Genomic DNA, 20,256 nt, shown 5'->3' with positions numbered 1-20,256 from the left:
CTCAGTCATTGAAACTTCTCACACCTCTCAGGAAGCAATTCGGCTCCCTTTAACTGTGACCTCATTCCCTTAAATTACAGCTCTGTCCACTGGACCAGGTGCTCCAGAGGTGCATTTGACAGCCTCTCTTTCACAATAGCTCTGCAGGTTTGTAAACAGATGACAGCTGGGAGAGCTGGGAGAACTTGCTCATGTTCAGTGTAGTTTGCTCACATTACACACAATATTGATCCACTGGGGGACCAACTATTAAATGACCCATGAAAAGCCACATTTGGTCAATAAAACTGCAGTACAGCCTATAGATTCACTCTCTAATTTATAGATCAGTGGTACTCATCTGGTTTTGCTTCATGACCCAGACAAAACATCAGACCCAACACAATATCAGAACTGTTCATCACATAAAATATCAATAAAATGTAATAATATTACCATGAATTGCATAGGTTCATTATGCCAAATTCTTAACATGACTTAAGCTGAATAGGAAAATTTAAAACTTTGTAAACAGGGAGCTGAATGTTGTTCAAATTTCCTCTGTTGTCAGCCCCAGGGTTTCGCTGAGACTTGCAGTTCCTCTCAAGGCTTCTTCCTAATTTGTTCAATTTGGCTTAATCACTATGATGATGTAAGGTGGAATTTTTTTTTTCCTTTTTCTATTTTCTGTAAGGCTGTTTCGGTAAAAGTGTTTATTCAACAGTCACGGTTCTCAAATCTGAATAATTGAGCATCATTACAAGTATGCTTATTTAGGACTTTTTTGAATTAGCTTTTATTTTTATTTCATTTGAATTATTAGTTTTTTTAGTTTAATTTTTAAAGTGATTTTGTCATTTATATTACTAATATTATTATTACTATTTATTCTTTATATATATATATATATATATATATATATATATATATATATATATATATATATATATATATATATATATATATATATTATATATATAAAGATTTAGTTTTAGCTCAATTTTAGTTTTAATTTTTCCCCAGTTAATCATTTTGAGTGTTTCACCTAAAACTTACATTGTGACCTATTTTGGGGCCACCAGCTGAGAACCACACAGTTACCTTTTATAAGTTCATTGACATTCATATACTGACAGAAAAGTATACCTTGAATGCAGTAGTCAATATAAAAATATAGAATATAAATATAGAATATACATTAATGTTCATTACAGTTTTACTGTTTACAGACACTTTTATCCAAAGTGCCTTAATTCACCAAAAAGCCAACAACATTATAGGTTTAACAAAAAGCTAGACTAGAGGTGAAATGCAAAGAAGATAAACTAGAATTAAATTATTGCATATGGCTCACCAGAGCATGCACTCTGTCTGTTAACTTATAATAGTGATATACATAGTTGCCTTGAGTTTCCACAGAAGACCCTGTAGGTGTTTGAGGTCCAGCCAGCCACTGTAGAGTCTATAGAAAGGACCTCTTGGCTGCCATTGGCTGAGGACAGTCATGTGTGTGGGGTGGAGAGTCGCTCTGTCAATAACTCTGGACTTTCAGGAAGTTCTCATGGAATAGCTGCTGCTCTGTTACAGAGAGAGAAAAAGAGAGTGGTAGTGTGTGAGAGAGGGGGGCTGCTCGCAGAGCTGGGAATGGATATGGCCAACCTTTTCAAACACTTCTTTCGTGAGTACATATTTATCATCTTTTCCATTGAAGGACTAGAAAAACACTTTTGCTTACAACAATTATTGCCTTTACTCTGTATTCATGTACTTTTGACATACTACCTTAAATCTCTGAAGAAAGAACTGTATCTGTGAGCTTCTTCATACTGGATGTGATTTGTAAGTTATACTTGTGTTGTCAGCCCATTGTAATGGCTGTTGTGGTTATTTTGCAATTTACGATCAGCTGAAAGTGGGCAGATAAGGGTATGTGCACAATTCCTGTCTTTTTCAGTTTGGTATTATTCAGTATATTTTTATATTAAAATTTTGAAAAAGTTATGAAGAGTTTAAGTGCATAATGATATGTTTTTGGTGACTTATGTCGTAAACCTGGATGAGTCACTCATATAATCTCATACGCACAACCACGAACCCAGTGACATACATTTTACAGGGCACTTAGGCAACACTCAGGTACTTCAAATACTTTCTTTTTTCTATAAAATTGGCCATAAGAGAGGGAGGAAATAGCACCAGGCCCTTCAGGGCTAACTTGGACACTCTTAAAAAACAAAAATCAAAGCAGAAACCCATACAGGCCCCCTTCAACCTCCTCTACTGTCAACTTGAGCTGCTCTGTGAAGGCGGCCGGAAGCTCTCTAATTCAACGCAGATTTCTAGCGGAGGAAAACAGAAGGATGTGAGGCAATGAATAATTGAGGCCTTTGACTCTGGGTTTCTTTCCCTCTCATTACGTTCTTCTTCCCCTTTGTAACACATTCAGCATTTCAAAGTGTTTTATTCCCCGTATTACAGTGGACAAGACAGTGGGGTGTCGTGACTTGGCAAGTGAAGCAACGGATCTTGGAGGACAAAAGAACAGTAGCAACGGGACAGAACACTTGAGACAAAATGAGACTACTTATTTGAGTTTGCTGGTTTTGTTTGCTCACTTTTGAATAGGCAAACTTGAAGATTCAAGAGAAGAGGGGAAAAAATTGCAGGCTGCTCTGATGGCCTCCTGCCAGCTCTCCATGTCTGCCTTTCTTTCTCTCTCTGTGCATTAGTATGCCGTGGAAGTTCAGAGAGGCTATTGTATGCCAAACGGAGGCGTGACCCATTCCAGCACAAAGGGAAAATGTCTCAAGTTTTATTTGTGTAATTTTACATTCAAAAACCTGTTGCGGAAAATTACCCCCAAAACAAAACATATCGTTGGTTGAAATGAGACAAGAAAAGGACAGAGCAGCTGTGAGATCAAAAGTGAATATAGGAACACATGGTGAAGTTTATTAGGGTTTGTATGCATGTGGATGTGTGTGTTGCGTCACTCTGAGAATTAATGGCGCTACCTTTGCTGACAGTTCTTGGACGCTACATCTGTTTGTGAAGAGGCTATTTGTCTTATGATGTCATTGGTGGAGTGAGCTCAGCCCGAACAGAAATAAAGGCGGGGTGATTTGGCTGCGTTCGCTCCGTTCCTGTCGTGGATATGAAAATGCAGCTTGCCACGGGTCACATTACACTGATAATCACACTCAGCTTTTTCAAAACCTGGGCTGAGCGAGAGATCTCATTCAATACTGAGGGCAGATGACAACAAAATTAGGTCGATTCAAAATTTTTGAGTTATGTTTCTTTGGAAAAATAGCAAAATTGGAAAAAAGCCACATGCAAACTTTGTCAGGCGTATGCAAACTCGGTTACAAACCTTATTCATTGCATCTCTCTTCAGCTTTTGAGTTGAAGTCCACTCCGAGACGACCTCTTTTCATATAGAACTTTGTGTTATCCAATTTTTTACTTTAGGATGAATTGTGTCTTATCTCTGCTTTTGAATGTTTTTCCGCATGTGGAAAACTGGGAAACTGACTGGAAAGCTGAGCTGCCGTTATTCTGGCTGTCAGGGGAAATGAAACAAAAGCAGACAGGACACAGTGCCTCAAACTTTGTCCTTGAGTCACGTCATGAAGACAGTTAAGATCTGTGTGGATCCTGCTTTCAGTACCATTGCCTGGAATTTCCATTCAAATAAAATTTTTGACTTCATTGGCTTTTCCACACATCCTGATGATTTTACCTCTCGAATTGGTTGCGTCACGGATGACCATGATAGTGATTTATCACTGACAACTTGTTTCCTTCCAGTTTTATGCTTGTGACTTTTATGTTTCCATGGTCGCTTGGAATACATTGGCTGGTGCAGGTTTGGAAAGTTTAATTTTGATGGAGCAGATGAGCTCTGTAATTCCACACATATGAATGAGTTAACTGGATGACGAGGCTCTTATACATTTCAACACTCTGTCCCACTTTTTTGTGCTGGTGTTTATTTTACAGGAAGCTTCTCTATCACTCTTCTGCTTTTTCTTCCTGTTGATGTTCTCCGATGGGCAAAAATTAGATTTCCTTTTCATTTTGAGAGGGCGGTTCCTTTTTTTTTACCATTTCTTGGAAATTTGTATAAGTTAACTGTGTTTTACAGACAGTGTAAACAACTTGAACTACCCATGTAGGGATCTTTGTTGGAAGGCAATGATGAATAAGTTGATGAAAAAGTGTATAGTGTGGTATACAATACCAATAAAGTATTGTGTTTTTTTATCTATATATCAACTATATATCAGCAGAAAGAATATTCAAAAGTTTGTAATCACTGTGAGAATTCAAGACTATTCAAAAAGTTTCTTCATGCATCTGTTAACCAGAATGCCATTGATTTAACTGCCCTGTTATTTCCAATGTTTGAAATAACAGTATTATATTTTATATTTTTTTTTACATACATTTCAAAGTTCAGTTAAAATTTTTAAACATAAAATATCATTTATAAATTATATTTTAATTGTAAACATTATGGTAATACTTTAGTATATGGAGAAATTCTCACTATTAATAGCTGCTTATTAGCATGCACACTATATTATTTGACTGTTTGTTAGTACTTATAGAGCACATATTCTGTATGATCTTATTTTGCATTCTAATCCTACCCAATACCTAAAATAAACAATTACCTTACTAACTATTAATAAGCAACACATTTGGAGTTTATTGAGTCAAAATGTCATAGTAAATGGTTTATTAACAGTGAGAATTGGACCATATAAAATAAAGTGTGACCAAATGATTAAATAGAATTTAAAATGCATACATATATAAATTAAATATACATTTTTTAAATATGTAAAATGTAATATTTTATTATTCTGGTCTGGCACCTTTCTTGTTATTAGAACAGTTGAAAACGATTGTGCTACGATAAAGTGTGTAAAACATAATTTATTTAGTTGCTTGAGTATTGGGTGCACTCACATTTCTGAAGACCAATTTTAGTTTCAACATAGGCAAAAAAGAAACATGTTTCTGAAGTAACTCATCAGCCTATTGTTCTTCTGAAGACTTTTCCGTGAACTGCTCTCTGGAAGAACAGAACAAACTGGATCTAACCAGCACAGAGAGAAGTGGACGGCCCTGCTGCACAACAACAAAATGAGGAGTATATCAGAGTCTCTAGTTTGAAAAACAGCCCCCTCACTGGTGCTCAGCTGGCTGCTTTATTGAAAACTACATGTCAAATATCAGTTGTGAGGAGAAGACTCTGGGAAGCTGCTGGCCTTTAGGCAGAGTTTCGCAAATAAAGTTTAATCTGAAACTTAAATAAGCAAACAAGAAGCTGTCCTGTTGTGGGAACTGTTCGATTGCGAGGCCAGTGAGAAACGCCCTAAAAGCCTATAACACCTGTGGGAAGTGCTGCAGAAAGCATGAGATGAAACTTCAGCTGAACTTGTTCATTTAATTTGATGCATCCTTGCTGAACATGCATCAGATTCTTTTAAAAACTTTGATAGTGATTCCAAACTTTTGAACTGGAGTGTACATATTTTTAGTGTACATATGTACGCAGAGACATTTATTATGAGGTTTGATAGATACCTTATAGTTGCAAATTATTAGGAAACAGCTTCTACGTCTTTACATCTTCATTATGTATGGGTGTATGTCGTTTGTGTAGACACAATCCAGTGGATTCAGGCCCAGAAATTAGTGTTTTAAACTGATCAGAATTTATGTTTCATAACCAAATCACTAAATTGGAATTTCAGGGTGTATTTTTCCTGGCTTGATTTAGTAGTCATGTAAAACAATTTATGCAAGAGGGTAAACCCATCAAACATGGATGGCATGTCAATTTGTCAGTGTTTATTGGAAAGTCATGAAGACACAGGATAAATGATTTGCAGATTTGAAGTCTTTAGCACATAAATGATTAGGGGTTTGTGACTGTGTAACCGGAACACTGTTATTGAACCAGTTTATCAAAAGAGAAAAGTAATGATTCTATAGAATATATACTGTACGTATTAAAAATATATTTGAATGATTTTTCTTTTTTCTTCTTACACACTTTACATATAAAATGATATATGAAAATGATCTGTTTTGTGTTTATTTTATAAATAATATAGATGTACCGCAAGGTTTTTTTTTTTTAAGGAGGGATACATAGAGTTGATCAAAGGTGACAGCGAACAGATTAAAGTGATGCTCCACCCTAAAATGAAAATTTTGTCATTAATCACTTACCCCATGTCATTCCAAACCTGTAAAAGCTCCGTTCGTCTTCAGAACACAATTTAAGATATTTTGGACAAAAACCGGGAGGCCTGAGACTGTCCCGTAGACTGCCAAGTAAATAACAGTGTCAAGGTCCATAAAAGGTATGAAAGTCATCGTCAGAATACTCCATCTGCCATCAGACGTGCAATCTGGGTTATATGAAGCTACAGGAAGACTTTTTGTAAGCGAAGAAAACAAAAATAACGACTTTATTCAACAATTCCTTTGTCAACAGTCTCCTCTGTGTCTCTTCATATCACTGTATGCTCTTCTGTATCATCCGTGCCACAAGGATGCACTGTTTCTACGTGTATTTAGCTTTGATTTGAAAGACAACAGTGCATCCTTGTGGTGCGGATGATACAGAAGAGCATACACAGCATACGGTGATATGGAGAGACACAGAGGAGACTGTTGACAAAGGAATTGTTGAATTAAGTTGTTGTTTTTGTTTTCTTCGCTTACAAAAAGCGTTCCTGTCGCTTCCCTTTTATGGACCTTAACACTGTTATTTACTTGGCAGTCTATGGGACAGTCACAGGCCTCCCGGTTTTCATCCAAATAAATGCTATTTTCTAGTCATCAAGAATACTGATAAAAATGAATCATGGTGAATCAATTAGAACAATTAAGTAGCACTGTTTTCAACACTGATAACAATGTTTCTTGAGCAAATCAGCTTAGAATGATTTCTGAAGGATCATGTGACACTGAAGACTGCTGAAAATTCAGCTTAGCCATCACAGGAATAATAGATAGAAATGGTTATATTAAACTGTAATGATATTTCACAAATTATCTATTTTTGATGAAATAGATGCAGCCTTGTTGAGCTTCTTTTATAACCATTAAAATAGCTTTCTGGCCACACACTTTTAAACGATTTTTTGTTATTTTTAGGAGCTTCAGGTTCATTTTCAATGGTAAATATATCAGGATTAGTCTTGTTTGGGGATTCATTATGGTATAATATGAATATATAAGTGTAACCTTGACAATTTCACATTATAAAGCTACATTATGTTTGAAATGGTAATGTAAGACTAGCTTGTGAGAATTAGTGTTTCTTAATAGCACATTTGCCCTATAAGAAACATCATTGTCCAAATGCTCATATCACATAACACTTTTTGCAGGTATCGGGAAGGTGAAGCAGAAAGGCTGTATGCGAGATTTGCCCTCCAGCGCAGAGAAATACGACTGCGATGAGCGACTGTATGACCTCAATCTGCCTGCACTGGTGAAGTTTAACTACACCGCAGAGCGGGAGGATGAACTGTCTTTGGAGAAGGGCACAAGGGTCCTCGTCATGGAGAAGTGCAGCGATGGTTGGTGGCGAGGAACCTATAATGGTCATTCTGGATGGTTTCCCTCCAATTATGTCACAGAGGATGTGGATGGGACGATGAGGGCCGACTCCATGAGTTCTCTTACAGATAGGCTGGCCTCTGTGGGGCACAATAACAATGGCTCTCCTGTTCTGCAGACTGTACAGGCACTTTATCATTTTAGCTCCGGCAATGCTGAGGAGCTGAATTTCAACAAGGATGAACTTATGGATGTGTTGGAGAAACCTGAGAACGATCCTGAATGGTGGAAGTGTAGAAAGGAAAATGGGCAAGTGGGTTTAGTGCCCAAGAACTATGTTACAGTTGTACAGAAAACACATAGAGAACTGGGAATTTCAGGACCACCTACCACAAACTATGACATCAAGCCTTCTGTGGACGGAATGTTTGGAGGAAAACCATGGTACTATGGCAAACTAACACGACATCAGGCTGAGATGGTATTGAACCAGAGGGGAGTGGATGGTGACTTCCTCATCAGAGAAAGCGAGTCTACGGTAATTCAGTTTAACTAAAACTAACGAAACACCTTTAAAAATTATAAAATTTAATTGTCTATAACCATATAATCAGATTCTGGTGGTATACATGACATTGTGGACTTTAGTTCACAAAAAATACACATATTTGTGCAGTTTTTCTCAACTTTAGGACATCCAAAATGTAGATGAGTTTGTTTGTTTATCAGATTTGTAGAAATTAAGCATTACATCATATTTACACCAATAGATTGTCTGCAGTGAATGGGTGCCGTCAGAATAAGAGTCCAAAAATCTGATAAAAACATAATAATTCACAACCTAACTCCAGTCTATCTTTTAACATCTTGTGAAAAGCTGCATGTTTATACAGACAAAATAGCTCTCTGTCCATAATGTCCATAAATATGCACAGATCAAGCACCATTTACAAGAGAGAATAGTGCCGTTCTAAACGAATACGTTTTGATTTTGATGTGAGAGGACAACAGGTTATGGAATTTTTCACAGAAGGAAGCATTGTTATGGATTATGGACTCTTATTTTTCCAGAAGTAACAGTTTAAAGTTAAAACACATGAATGATAGATTTGTTTCTTAAAAAAATGCAGCTTTTCACTTCACAAGATGCTGTTTGGACTCTCATTCTGATGGCACCCATTCACAGAGAATCCATTGAACAAGTGAAGTAATGCTTAATGTCTCCAAATCTGTCCCAATGAAGAACCAAACTCATCTACATCTTGGATGGTCTGAGGGTGAATAATTTTCAGTAAATTTTAATTTATGTGTAAACTATTCCTTTAGGTATAATTTTCAAAGTATAATTAGATTGTGCAGAAAGAGAACACAACTTTTCATTTTTTACTTTCCAGCCAAACGACTTCTCCATCTCTCTGAAGGCGGTGTACAAGAACAAGCATTTCAAGGTGCAGCTAAAAGACGGACTCTACTGCATTGGTCAGCGCAAGTTTGGCTCAATGGAGGATTTGGTGGAACATTACAAAAAGGCTCCCATATTTACTAGTGAACGTGGAGATAAACTGTACCTGATTAAAGCATTAACCTGAGCCTATTAAGAGCTACAGACTCTGCAACATTTAACCCTATCTGCAACAACATAAAACTAAGTTGTCTGTGCATTGGGATAGTGTGAAAACTCCTTTGATTAAATGTTTAAATGTAAATGTTAGTGTTTTTACAATTACATACAGTGAAGTTGTGTTTGCTTCAGCGTTGCTCCAATTTAGGATATTCAGCAAAATGCAAACTCTAGTATATATCAGGATGATAAGCTATTTTTGTAATTGTACAGCTGTTCCAGTGCAGCAGTGCAAAAATCATTTTCTCACTAGCCCTTTGCATGTACTTTATGTTCATACTGTAGGCTTATTGTGATTGTTCAGTTTTGAAGTGGTAAAAGTGCTACGAATGCATCATTCTAAATGAAATATCACCACAGTTTTGACCTTTCATGACTTTTCTTGCTATGTTGTTCTTTTGCAAGTGCCAAAACTTTCCTTATCTTTTACAGAGACTATACTGTTAGAGCTGAATCTTTGTTCATTTTCTTGCTTAACTACTAATTTGCAATTGTAACAACTTGTATACTGTGAATGTTATTTCCATCCACAATGAACTTTTAGTTTTCTTTTACTTAAACACTTCTTGATAAATGTAACTTTTAATAATAAATAAAGTATTATACATACTAGGTTGTGTTTTTATTAAATGCATTTACTGTAGAGATACTCTGTATCACACATTTTCTAATCAATATATATCTATGAGATAGGGCTATACCACAAAACAGCCAAAGAAAAAGGTTTTGTTGTTTCTAGCTCCCTCGTTAATTTTATAGCCCCCGAACATCAATCAAGACACAAGAGGAACTGAATGGTAGAAAGAAAGAAAATGATGTACAATTAAAACAATTTAATTAAAGCATTTAATAAGATCTGTAGCCCACTTACAATTTAGAGATAATTCCTTATTGAATCTTTACTGGTTTGAAATGTATTGATTTCTTCATTAAAAAGTGAAGTGGGGGACAAAAGTACACCACAACACCACAACACCAAAACACCCCCCACACCCTACACATCACACAAATCAAAAGATAACACATAAACAACTAAGAAAATAAAATGTTACACACATTTTTTTTTTTTAATGTACAGTTACCAACACATTATCTTCAGGCCCTTACAATCATAGGCCTACATAACCAAAACAATGCATGCAATCTAAAATGCATTACACATGACACTATTTAATGTAACGCTGGAACCGGGCCTGAGTAGGGAATTATAAATCACCCAAGAGGACTCGTTTTTTAGCTGAAAGCAATGATTTGAAGTAGAAAACATCTCAGTGGATTTGTTTACTACAAACACCCAGCTTTTCACTTCATAAGACTGGAGTTGGTTGACTGTGACGTTTTCCTTTAATTCGTTGTTGGCTCTGTCTATTATTGTGGGAAACTGAGCTGATTTAAAGAATTTAGATTCAAGATAATTTTCGATAATGTTTGTTAAGGCTTATTTTTATCTTTATTTTTTTATGTGTGTGGTAAGGGTAAAATTCTGGTCCACACTCCAACACAGTAGGTGGTGATAATGCACCTTACTGTTGACGCCACCCGCCAAAAAAAAAACTGAGGAAGAGGAAATAAGCCTGCAGTTTCAAAACACTCGCGCCACTACTGACAGACGTCACCAATACTTGTAATCAAGCTTTGACATAGCCTATGAACTACAATACTCCCGTATAGCACTGTACTATTAAACGCTCATGTAGCATTTGGATTTAACGTTAGGTCAGTTTGCAGCACACTTTTATCGTAGTGGAGTCTATTCGGGAGGTGAGTGTGGCCTGCAGCTAACATAAACCGTTTAACTTAATCCGTCTTCGTTTGTTTTGACCAGAGTTCATTCTAGTTGAATTAAGCGTTTTACTATTAACTATTATTTTTCTTACTGTTATATGGCATTTTATATAAGTAAACGTCCTGACTCTGTTTTATTATACATTATATTGTTTTTCTGGTTAGGTGGCACAGCGAAGTTCGTGTTTGTGTTTTAATCGCAGCCATGCAGTCATCAAACAAATCAACAAACATCAATCCCCGCACTGCTCCTCCTCACAACCCCTCCACCAGCGCCTCGCCACGTTACGGTAAAAACAACAGCTCTCAAATTCATTTGTGAAATGAATATTATTACTGATGTTCTCTAGTCAACTCTAGTTCAAAGCGAAACCTGCTAGACTCTAGTATTCTACTCCCAATGTGCTGAATTGATGTCGCCTCTAAAAGGACTTCTAATTCCTGCTGTCATCCATCTACAGCCTTCATAGATTTCCTGGATGTGGGCAGCACAATGACCATATCCCAAGAAATAGCAAATTTAACAGAGGATTCGGGACAGGACCTGCCGGAGGAGAATGTTCAGATTGGATCAATTCAAGGCACAGTTGTTGGTCTGCGCTACTACACTGGAACGGTAGGAAACACACACAGATAGATAGAAAGAAACTGAACTGATTTAACTCATCAGAAAAAAATCTGCATTTTCCACGCAGCTACATATCTTGTATCAGGTTTGTTTAATGAAAATTACGTAATTTTCAAGACTGCAGTATTATGTATTGCAGATCATGTGCCATTAACTATTTTCTCGCACCATCTCTACCCGCTTAATTCTTCTGGCGTATTTATCCCCTGACAGGAACAGGTGTATATTGCCCTATAGCAGTTAAAGCAAAACTGAATAATTCTATCATTGATTAAATCTCATTTGATAACCAGAATATTGTTTGACCTTGACGTGTTGTAGGTCAATAGAGGAGAGATGGTGTCCTTGGTGAGGGAGCCGCAGAATCCTTATGACCGAAATGCTGTGATGGTGGCCAATGTGTATGGACGTCAGGTGGGGCACATCAAGAAAGAGCTGGCAGCCCCGATGGCCTACATTATGGACAACAATTTGGCCAGGGTGGAAGGGTACAGTAGTTTCTCAGTCTTTTCTACAGATTTCTTGGGTATGTTGTTTTTATTGCAAATTCATTGCAGCAGCTTACTTTTGTGTTTGATCTGCCTAATAGGGTTGTGCCCTATGGAGAGACAAATAAATTTTCGATGCCTGTAAACCTCACCTTCTGGAGCAAAGAGGAGAACCGAGACGCTGTGCATAATCAGATGAGACGCCATGGTTTCAAACTTGGCACTGAGTTCAAAGGTTCACTCATTTGTTTATTTGCTGCTTAATGTTTTTTGGTGAACACATAATAATTGATATTTTATTATCTTAGGGTACTCAACAAAAACATCTTTGGGTAGAGATCTGCTTGGTTTGTCTTCAAAAATGTCTGCCATTCCTTTGACTGCAGAAGAGGTACATTTCATGATGTGACAGATGTTAGTTATAAGATGTCAAGTCAATTATTGTTCTTTGTCTGGTGAGCCTTTGTTTGGAAAAAATCTAGATCAGAGCTTGTCAGCAAATTTTTTTTTTTTTTTTTGGTCTACACTGGACCCAAAACGGTTCCAACAAAAAGGTCTGTATAATCAAACATGCAAAAATATTAATAATATTCTATCATATTTTCTTTTTCCTTGCTTAATTTTGTTTTATTGGATAACATAATTAGTTGTATTTAGCATTGTTTTCCTTGTCATTTATGACCAAACAGAGCTGCAACACACCAGTTGAGAGCCACCAAATTTTATGTTTATGAGCTTTTTGCATACTTTTATTGAACTGGCTAATAAAGCTTGATTTTTGTTACATCATATCAGCTGAAGAATGCCTTTGACAAGCTATTTGATGATTTAATGGAGGATAAAACCAGAGAAATGGAGCCAGCAGAGGTCAGAGCACAGACAGAACACAGTGTTTTTTTTCTTTTTTTACTGTCAGTCTTATCCATCAGTCAGTTACGGATGTCTGAGTTAATGTCTGTCCATACAGGCGGTGTGCACTGCCCTGCTCCCACATCAAAAGCAGGCGCTCTCGTGGATGACCTCTCGTGAGAACAGCAACGATCTGCCCCCATTCTGGGAGGAGAAGAGTGGCCTCTACTTTAACGTTCTCACTAACTTTGCTGTAAAGGAAAGGCCAGAGAAAGTGCTTGGTGGGATTTTGGCTGATGACATGGGGCTGGTGAGATGAACTCAGATTGGATGTTGTTCTTTTAGTGCTCAGTAAGCCCTACTAGTGCTCTAAACATTTCTGCTGTGTTTCAGGGCAAAACCCTCACCACCATTGCCTTGATAGTCTCTAATTTCCACAATGGGAAACCTCTACCACTAGAGCAAAGTGTAAGATCTATTTCTTAAACAAATCAAGCGTGTAGAATCAAGTTTTGTAATAATGGATTATTAGGACCTTGAATGTTCTGAAGCAAGGGTTTAATTATTAACATATCAAAAATATCACTTTTCAGGAAGGATCATCTTCAACTTGCAAAATGAAATCGACCTCAAAAGGTAAAAAATGTAAATCTATAAAACTGTAGTCGTTTTCTTAAGTGAAAAGTTAAAAAGAAATGTGTATTTATTTTATTTAATAAGTTACAATGTGTTGTAGAACACTAACCCATACAATCGTTATATTATTTATTTGTGTAGACCATGAAGAATCATATCAACCAGTGAGTTCATCCCATTTAAAAAGACTGCATGCTGATGGTGTCAGTGCTGACACTATTGAGGAAGATGTACCTCAGAAGAAAGGTTGGTTTCTATTTTGTGTCTTGATGCAATGTACACTACTGTTTGAAAGTTTGGGGTTGGCAAGATTTTTTTTTTTTTTTTTTTTTTTTAAAGAAGTCTCTTATGCTCAAAATACAATAAAAACAGTAGTATTGAAAAATATTATTGCAATTTAAAATAACACTTTTCTTATGTAATATATTTTAAAATGTAAATAATTCTTCTGATGGAAAAGCTGAATTTTCAGCAGAAATCATTCTAATATGTTGATTTGGTGCTCAAGAAACATTTCATCTTCTTATTATTATTATAAATGTTGAAAACACTTGCTGCTTAATTAAAAAAATAAAAATAAAAATAGTGGAAACCATGATCATTAAAAAAAAAAAAAAAAAGATCCCAAACTTTTAAAACGGTAGTGAAAGTCACTTTACAATGCAAAAAAATATTAATATTCATCAATCTGATGTTTGTGTCGTGCTTCTTTGTGTTTCTTACAGCAAAAACCACAAAGAAAACTGTTAAAAAGCCCGCCAACACCAAGAAAGGTACCCTTACTTCCTGTCTTTAAATTTCTCAGGTAAACTGAAAGGCAGACTTTCCTTAGTGTAAGATATACTTTCAGTCCCAGCTAACATTCTCGTGCTCTCGTTCCCAGGAGTGGTTTTGCTGGATGATGTGGACTTTGCTGCCGCTCTGGAGTGCAGTTCCTCACAGGTTGGGCCTGCAAAAAAGAGTGCGAAGAAGGGTTCTGGTGTGTGTAACTTTGACCATTTCTTCAGTTTGTTCATTACCGTGTGAGAGAGTTTGACAGGAATACATCTCTGTGGGTTGTAGGCACTGGTAAGGTCCCATCTGGAGGCAGTGGGGGCTCAGGGGCCAGAGCCACTTTGATTGTATGTCCTCTGTCTGTCCTTAGCAACTGGTTGGTGAGTGTATAAAATCTGCTCATAAAACAGTTTCTTGAAGCATTTCATTAAAAAAAAAAACAGTAACACACATTGCTCTCGTTCATACTTCATATCCATCCAGGACCAGTTTGAGCAACATATCCGTGCTGATGTCACATTAAAGGTGTACCTGTACTATGGTGCAGAGCGCAAGCGATCTGTCAAACTTCTGTCTGAGCAAGATGTGGTTCTCACAACATACAATGTGCTTTCATCAGATTTTGGGGTGAGTGGATTTAAAACAGTCTCGTGCTGTTTTTGCTGCTACAGAATGTTTGTTATTACAAAACGCTGAGCCATGCTGGAGGGAACTGACCTGTGGATCTTTTAAAATGATAAAAATATAATAAAATTCACCATAAAACCTTGGCAGAGTACTATCTGTGCCATCTATCGCTAAGAAAATATGCTGTTTTCATTTAGTGTAAATAGCATCTAATCTACACTTGGGGAAAAGGAAGAAGATTGGGATTGGAAAAAGTTGGATTCGAACTTGGGTCAGTTGCGTTAAAAGCCAAATCCACTGTCTGTACTCTTCACAACACTGTCCCAGTTACTGGCTTCATTTCTTATGTAATTTTTGGAAAAACTAGACAATGGTTGGTGGAGTTTGTGTAAATAGCCTTCTCCGACAGGACAGGCTATTCGCTCGTAGTGTAAATAGACACTCTGTTAAAGCTTTGGCTAGATGGTGAAATAAAGTAACTTTAACCCACTGTAGAACAAAGCCAACAGTCCTCTGCACAAAGTGAACTGGCTGAGAGTAGTGCTGGACGAGGGTCACGTCGTCAGAAACCCTAATGCTCTTCAGAGCAAAGCTGTACTGGAGCTGCAGTCAGAGCGCAGGTGGATCCTGTCTGGTACGTTCACATAGACGCTTACATGATTACTGTCAGTCTCAGTCCTGGATTATTAATTCATTTCTGTGATGTTTTGCCTTTAAAAACTACCAAGTTTTGCCTTTTAAGTTCATCTTGATGCCAATCATGTGAATTTTTTACCTTTAGGAACCCCCATTCAGAATTCCCTGAAGGATCTCTACATGTTGATGTCCTTCTTGAAGCTGAAGCCTTTCGATGTGAAGGAGTGGTGGAGTAGAATCATTCAGAGACCTGTGACCATGGGTGACAGAGTTGGACTCAAGTATGTTAACAGCAGCTCTGTCCCAAATCACATCCTTCCAAGGCATTAAATTTTTCAACCGTATACTGTAAATGTGTTTTCAGGAACTTGCAAGTGCTGGTAAAGGGCATCACATTGAGGCGCACTAAGAACAGTAAAGTGGCTGGGCGCATGTTGGTGCAGCTACCTGAACGGAGAGTGTTTGTGCAGCATGTGACTCTCTCTGAGGAAGAGAGGGAGGAGTACGAACAGGTCAGGAAGGAGGGCAGGAAGATCGTCGGCAGGTGGGGCTCACTTTTGCTTACTTCGAAGAGCATCAGTATTACATAAAGGACAAAAAAACTGAAACCATTTATTTACAGGTATTTCGAAGAGGGAACCATCATGACAAACTACGCTGATGTGCTGGCCATCCTGGTTCGTCTGAGGCAGTACTGCTGTCACCCCGGCCTTGTGGCCAAATACACAGGGGCAGGTATAAATTAGAGATTCAACAGTAGCTGATTAATATAATTCTATCACATGAAATTATTATTAAATACAGATACATTCTATGCTTTAACCACTACAGCAGCAGCTCCTCAATCAGTTGTATTGTGTGTCTTTGGGGAAACAAATGTTTTGGATGTGTGTTAGATGATCCTGGGACCCCTAATGAGCTGCGGGAGCATCTCATCAATAAGATCACATTGGTGCTGAATTCTGGCTCAGACGAGGAGTGCGCCATCTGTCTAGACTCCCTTCGTCAGCCTGTCATCACCTACTGCGCTCATGTGTACTGCAGGCCCTGCATCTGTGAGGTCATCCGATCGGAGAAGGTCAGCATTGTTTCAGTATCTCAGAGTTTCCCTGCAGACTCCTGATATGTATTGTCGTTTCTGGATATTATTTGTTCCTGTCTCACAGGAGCAGGCCAGATGTCCCCTGTGTCGTGCTCAGATCAAGACCAGAGAGCTGGTGGAGTATCCTGGAGAAGAAATGCAGGCTGGAGCAGCCACTGGGGAGAACTGGCGATCAAGTTCCAAAGTAACTTTAACATTTACAGATATTATGCATGTTACGGGTGGGTCATTCTGGGATCGGATAAAACGCAAAGACATTTATGTTGCAGAAGATTTCTATTTAAAGTAAATGTTGTTCTTTTGAACTGTGTTTATCAAAGAATCACAAAAAAAAGTATCACATTCTCCACAAAACTATTAATCAGAACAATTGTTTGCAACATTGATAAGAAATGCTTCTCAAGCACCACTCCCTAAAAAAGTACCTAATTACGTTACTTTTTATGGAAAGTAATGCTTTACGTTACTTTTGGTTGAATTGGATCATCGAAGGTCAGTAGAAAAGACACTGGTTAATAAAATGGGATTAAATACATTAATGATATTTATTTAACATAATGAGTTTGCATTTGACAGTTTTTTTTTTTTTTTTTTCATTTTAAGGAATACTGAATCTGTTTTTGTGCAGGTTAGATGAGTAAATACATGTTCATATTTAGTCTAGAACTACAGTAACATGTTCACACAGCGCGCACAACACCTCTGCACTTACTCCCGATTTCTCTCAACATGGCAACACGAGAGCTGTCAGTCAATACATGGGAAACAAAGTAACTGCTGTTACTTATTTGAAAAAGTAACTTGGATATTTCCTTCTAAATGAAAAAGTAATGTATTACTTTACTAGTTACTTAAAAAAAGTAATCTGATTACATAACTTGCGTTACTTGTAATGCATTACCCCCAACACTGTATATATACACAGTATAGATAAACAAAACTGTGGGAAGTGGTTTCAGAGCAATCCAAAAAAAGATGAATGAGATGGGTAAACATTGACACTTTTTTAGTTTCTTGAGGCTTAAGAAATTTTAGTTTTGGTCATTATGAATAGCTATATTTCAGTAATCTGCGTTTCTTTATGCAGGTGGATGCTTTGATGAGCAACCTGTTGAAGCTCCGCAAAGAAGACCCCACTGTGAAGAGTCTTGTGGTTTCTCAGTTTACCAGATTTATGGATCTTATAGAGGTTCCCTTGAGGTAGTTTTCATTGCTGAGGCTAATATAAACTACAGACTGTACTACATACTGAAAGAAGTAGCCATTAGTGGTCCAGTGTGCTGACACTGCTGCTGTCTGCAGGGAATATGGATTTTCTTTCATACGACTGGATGGCACTATGGCTCAGAAGACCAGAGCAAAGGCCATTCAGGATTTTCAAGACTCCTCTCCAGGAAATCCCACCATCATGTTACTGTCACTCAAAGCTGGAGGAGTTGGGATTAATCTGACCGCTGCTTCCCACGTCTTCATGATGGATCCAGTGAGTTAAATTCTCCAAGGATAGAGTCTGCCACTAGGTGGCGGTAATGTCATTGATTGTGTGTGTGCAGTCATCTATAATGAGGAATGAATTGACTCTTTGTATTCGTTTTTTTTTTTTTTTGGTCTGTCTGCTGTTTGTTTAGGCCTGGAATCCTGCAGCAGAAGATCAGTGTGTTGACAGATGTCATAGACTGGGCCAGAGCAGAGATGTGGTGATCACTAAGGTACAGTATTTGATTTATGCCATGGCAGGCGTGCAGAGGAATGATAGTGGCTGATCCCAACGGCTATTATTACACGCTTTGCGTTTTTCTCTGTGGTAAAAGACAGTGCCGACAAATGTAACCGAACATGATATTAATGGCTTCCTTATTAATTCATGATTATAACTCTTAACATAAATGAGGGCATGAGATTGACTACAAATGTTAAATTTTTTGGCAACAAATGAACACCAAACTACAACAACAAAAAGTCTAGACTTCAAAAATTATACAGTTGAGGACAATTAATCTTTAGAGAGTGTGATGTTTTTGGCACTGGTATACTGACCCTCACGTTGTTCCAAATCTGTATGACTTTTGTGTTCATACAGGTTTCGAACAACGTGGGTGAGTAATTGATGACAATTTTCATATTTGGGGTGAATCTTACCCTTAGGAACAAGTTAAACAATTGTATTAAAGGGACAGTTCAGTGGTGGTTTACTTCTGCTTTTGGTAACCATTAACTTTGTCAAGAGACATTTCTCCAAACATCTTTGGTGCTCTGAAGAGACAGGATTTTTTATTTTGGGGTCAACTATCCATTTAAGCATTTTTCAGTTATATACGATTAAAAATGAACCAAGAACCATTAATTACATTTGTGAGACCCCAGTGTAACTGTCATTAAACCAATAACTGACTGAAATTCATTAGTGTTTCATGGTTGTAATTTTAACTTGTGTGGAAAATTTGAATTTCGGATAAAACATTTGCGAATAAAGCACTGTTTTTATCCTGTGCTCAAACAAAATTGTCACAATTTACTAATAGTTTTAATAAAATATTAGTACAAGGTTAGATTTACTACAGTTCTGTTGTAAATAAATGCTATTGTAGTAAAAACTCATTTTGTCTTGTCTAGGGATGTAGAATATATCCTTTAAAAGTACTAATAAACAGCCAATATGTTAATAATAGACATGCTAATAAGCAACTAGTTAATTGTGAGAATTGATTCATATACTAAAGTATTACCGAATATTCTCACAAAAGAGTGCACATTACAATTTTTAGACTGGCAGCAACAAATTATGTACTGTATTGTTTAAATGTGGTGGGTTGCCTTTCAAGACAGTAAGTTTGCAATTGATGACTCTGTCTTCTCTGTGGCTGCATTTAGTTTATTGTGAAAGACTCTGTGGAGGAGAACATGGTGAAGATTCAGAAGAAGAAGCAGGAGCTTGTGGAGAAAGCTTTCGGAGTGAAAAAGCCAATGGACCTAAAACAGGCACGGATGGAGGAGATCCGAGCCCTCATGGAGATTTAGATTTAAGATAACTTTACTGCGGTCCGTTCATTTCAGGTTAATTGCTTAGACTTTTTTTTTTTTTTTAACTTTATTGCAAATTGTTCAGTAAGTTTTTTATTTTCTCAACTCATGTGCACAAAATCAGTTTGATCTCAAATGGCTGTTCTGATTATTTTAATTTACAATAAACACGTGGTCTGTTTGTTCATGAAAGATTAAACTGATTCTAATGACAGTGAATTAGGACTCATAGTACTAGTTCTTTATTTCAGATGTTGCAGGTGTGGGTAAAGTTACAGAGAGGTTACAAACTAGTTATGAACAGCTACAGCATTAACAGCAGAAGTTGTAACCAGGTGTAGCAAAACCCTTGTGGCTTATCCCTGGTACAGGGAGGGACTGCCCAGTAGGCAAGAGCGGAGTGACCTTGGTTCACACAATAGGAGTTGCTTGTGTATCAGAGCCAGTATTAACAACGCAAGCGAGTTGGCAGCACACAGTCTTGTAAACACAATATCATTGCAAAGGCAGTCATTAGATT

The 20,256-nt window shown here is 37.3% G+C and overlaps 2 protein-coding genes across 3 annotated transcripts; both read left to right on the top strand.

Annotated features, from left to right (window-relative positions):
• The first annotated feature begins 1,507 nt into the window (after window positions 1-1,507).
• nck1a (NCK adaptor protein 1a) lies at window positions 1,508-9,576 on the top strand. The gene is made up of 3 exons (XM_019073088.2): window positions 1,508-1,657; window positions 7,398-8,107; window positions 8,964-9,576. The coding sequence occupies exons 1-3, from the start codon at window positions 1,624-1,626 to the stop codon at window positions 9,156-9,158; spliced, it is 939 nt and encodes a 312-aa protein (XP_018928633.1). The 5' UTR covers window positions 1,508-1,623; the 3' UTR covers window positions 9,159-9,576.
• A 1,154-nt stretch (window positions 9,577-10,730) lies between these two features.
• LOC109055899 (helicase-like transcription factor) lies at window positions 10,731-19,955 on the top strand. 2 transcript variants are annotated; one of them, XM_042718254.1, is made up of 25 exons: window positions 10,731-10,951; window positions 11,179-11,265; window positions 11,437-11,591; window positions 11,925-12,091; window positions 12,193-12,326; window positions 12,400-12,482; window positions 12,887-12,958; window positions 13,059-13,250; window positions 13,334-13,408; window positions 13,534-13,576; window positions 13,718-13,822; window positions 14,302-14,349; window positions 14,460-14,555; window positions 14,639-14,730; window positions 14,834-14,977; window positions 15,473-15,611; window positions 15,759-15,894; window positions 15,978-16,157; window positions 16,236-16,348; window positions 16,510-16,691; window positions 16,780-16,899; window positions 17,803-17,915; window positions 18,018-18,198; window positions 18,344-18,424; window positions 19,587-19,955. In XM_042718254.1, the coding sequence occupies exons 2-25, from the start codon at window positions 11,181-11,183 to the stop codon at window positions 19,731-19,733; spliced, it is 2,883 nt and encodes a 960-aa protein (XP_042574188.1). In that variant the 5' UTR covers window positions 10,731-10,951; window positions 11,179-11,180; the 3' UTR covers window positions 19,734-19,955. The 2 variants fall into 2 exon arrangements, with proteins under 2 accessions (XP_042574188.1, XP_042574187.1); XM_042718253.1 differs by having other exon boundaries at window positions 11,141-11,265.
• Window positions 19,956-20,256: the final 301 nt, after the last annotated feature.

Source organism: Cyprinus carpio, chromosome B2, assembly GCF_018340385.1.
Source record: "Cyprinus carpio isolate SPL01 chromosome B2, ASM1834038v1, whole genome shotgun sequence".
NCBI classification, from domain to species: domain Eukaryota; kingdom Metazoa; phylum Chordata; class Actinopteri; order Cypriniformes; family Cyprinidae; genus Cyprinus; species Cyprinus carpio.
Note: the sequence above shows the minus strand (reverse complement) of the source record. Positions and strands in the feature narration are given on the sequence as shown.

Excerpts from the sequence above, each read along its gene's own strand:
- nck1a (XM_019073088.2), top strand. The coding sequence starts at position 1,624 with ATGGATATGGCCAACCTTTTCAAACACTTCTTTC. Across the intron at positions 1,658-7,397 it reads CCTTTTCAAACACTTCTTTC|GTATCGGGAAGGTGAAGCAG; the intron begins GTGAGTACATAT and ends CACTTTTTGCAG. Across the intron at positions 8,108-8,963 it reads TCAGAGAAAGCGAGTCTACG|CCAAACGACTTCTCCATCTC; the intron begins GTAATTCAGTTT and ends TTTACTTTCCAG.
- LOC109055899 (XM_042718254.1), top strand. The coding sequence starts at position 11,181 with ATGCAGTCATCAAACAAATCAACAAACATCAATCCCCGCACTGCTCCT. Across the intron at positions 12,092-12,192 it reads AATTTGGCCAGGGTGGAAGG|GGTTGTGCCCTATGGAGAGA; the intron begins GTACAGTAGTTT and ends TCTGCCTAATAG. Across the intron at positions 16,692-16,779 it reads AGGTCATCCGATCGGAGAAG|GAGCAGGCCAGATGTCCCCT; the intron begins GTCAGCATTGTT and ends CCTGTCTCACAG.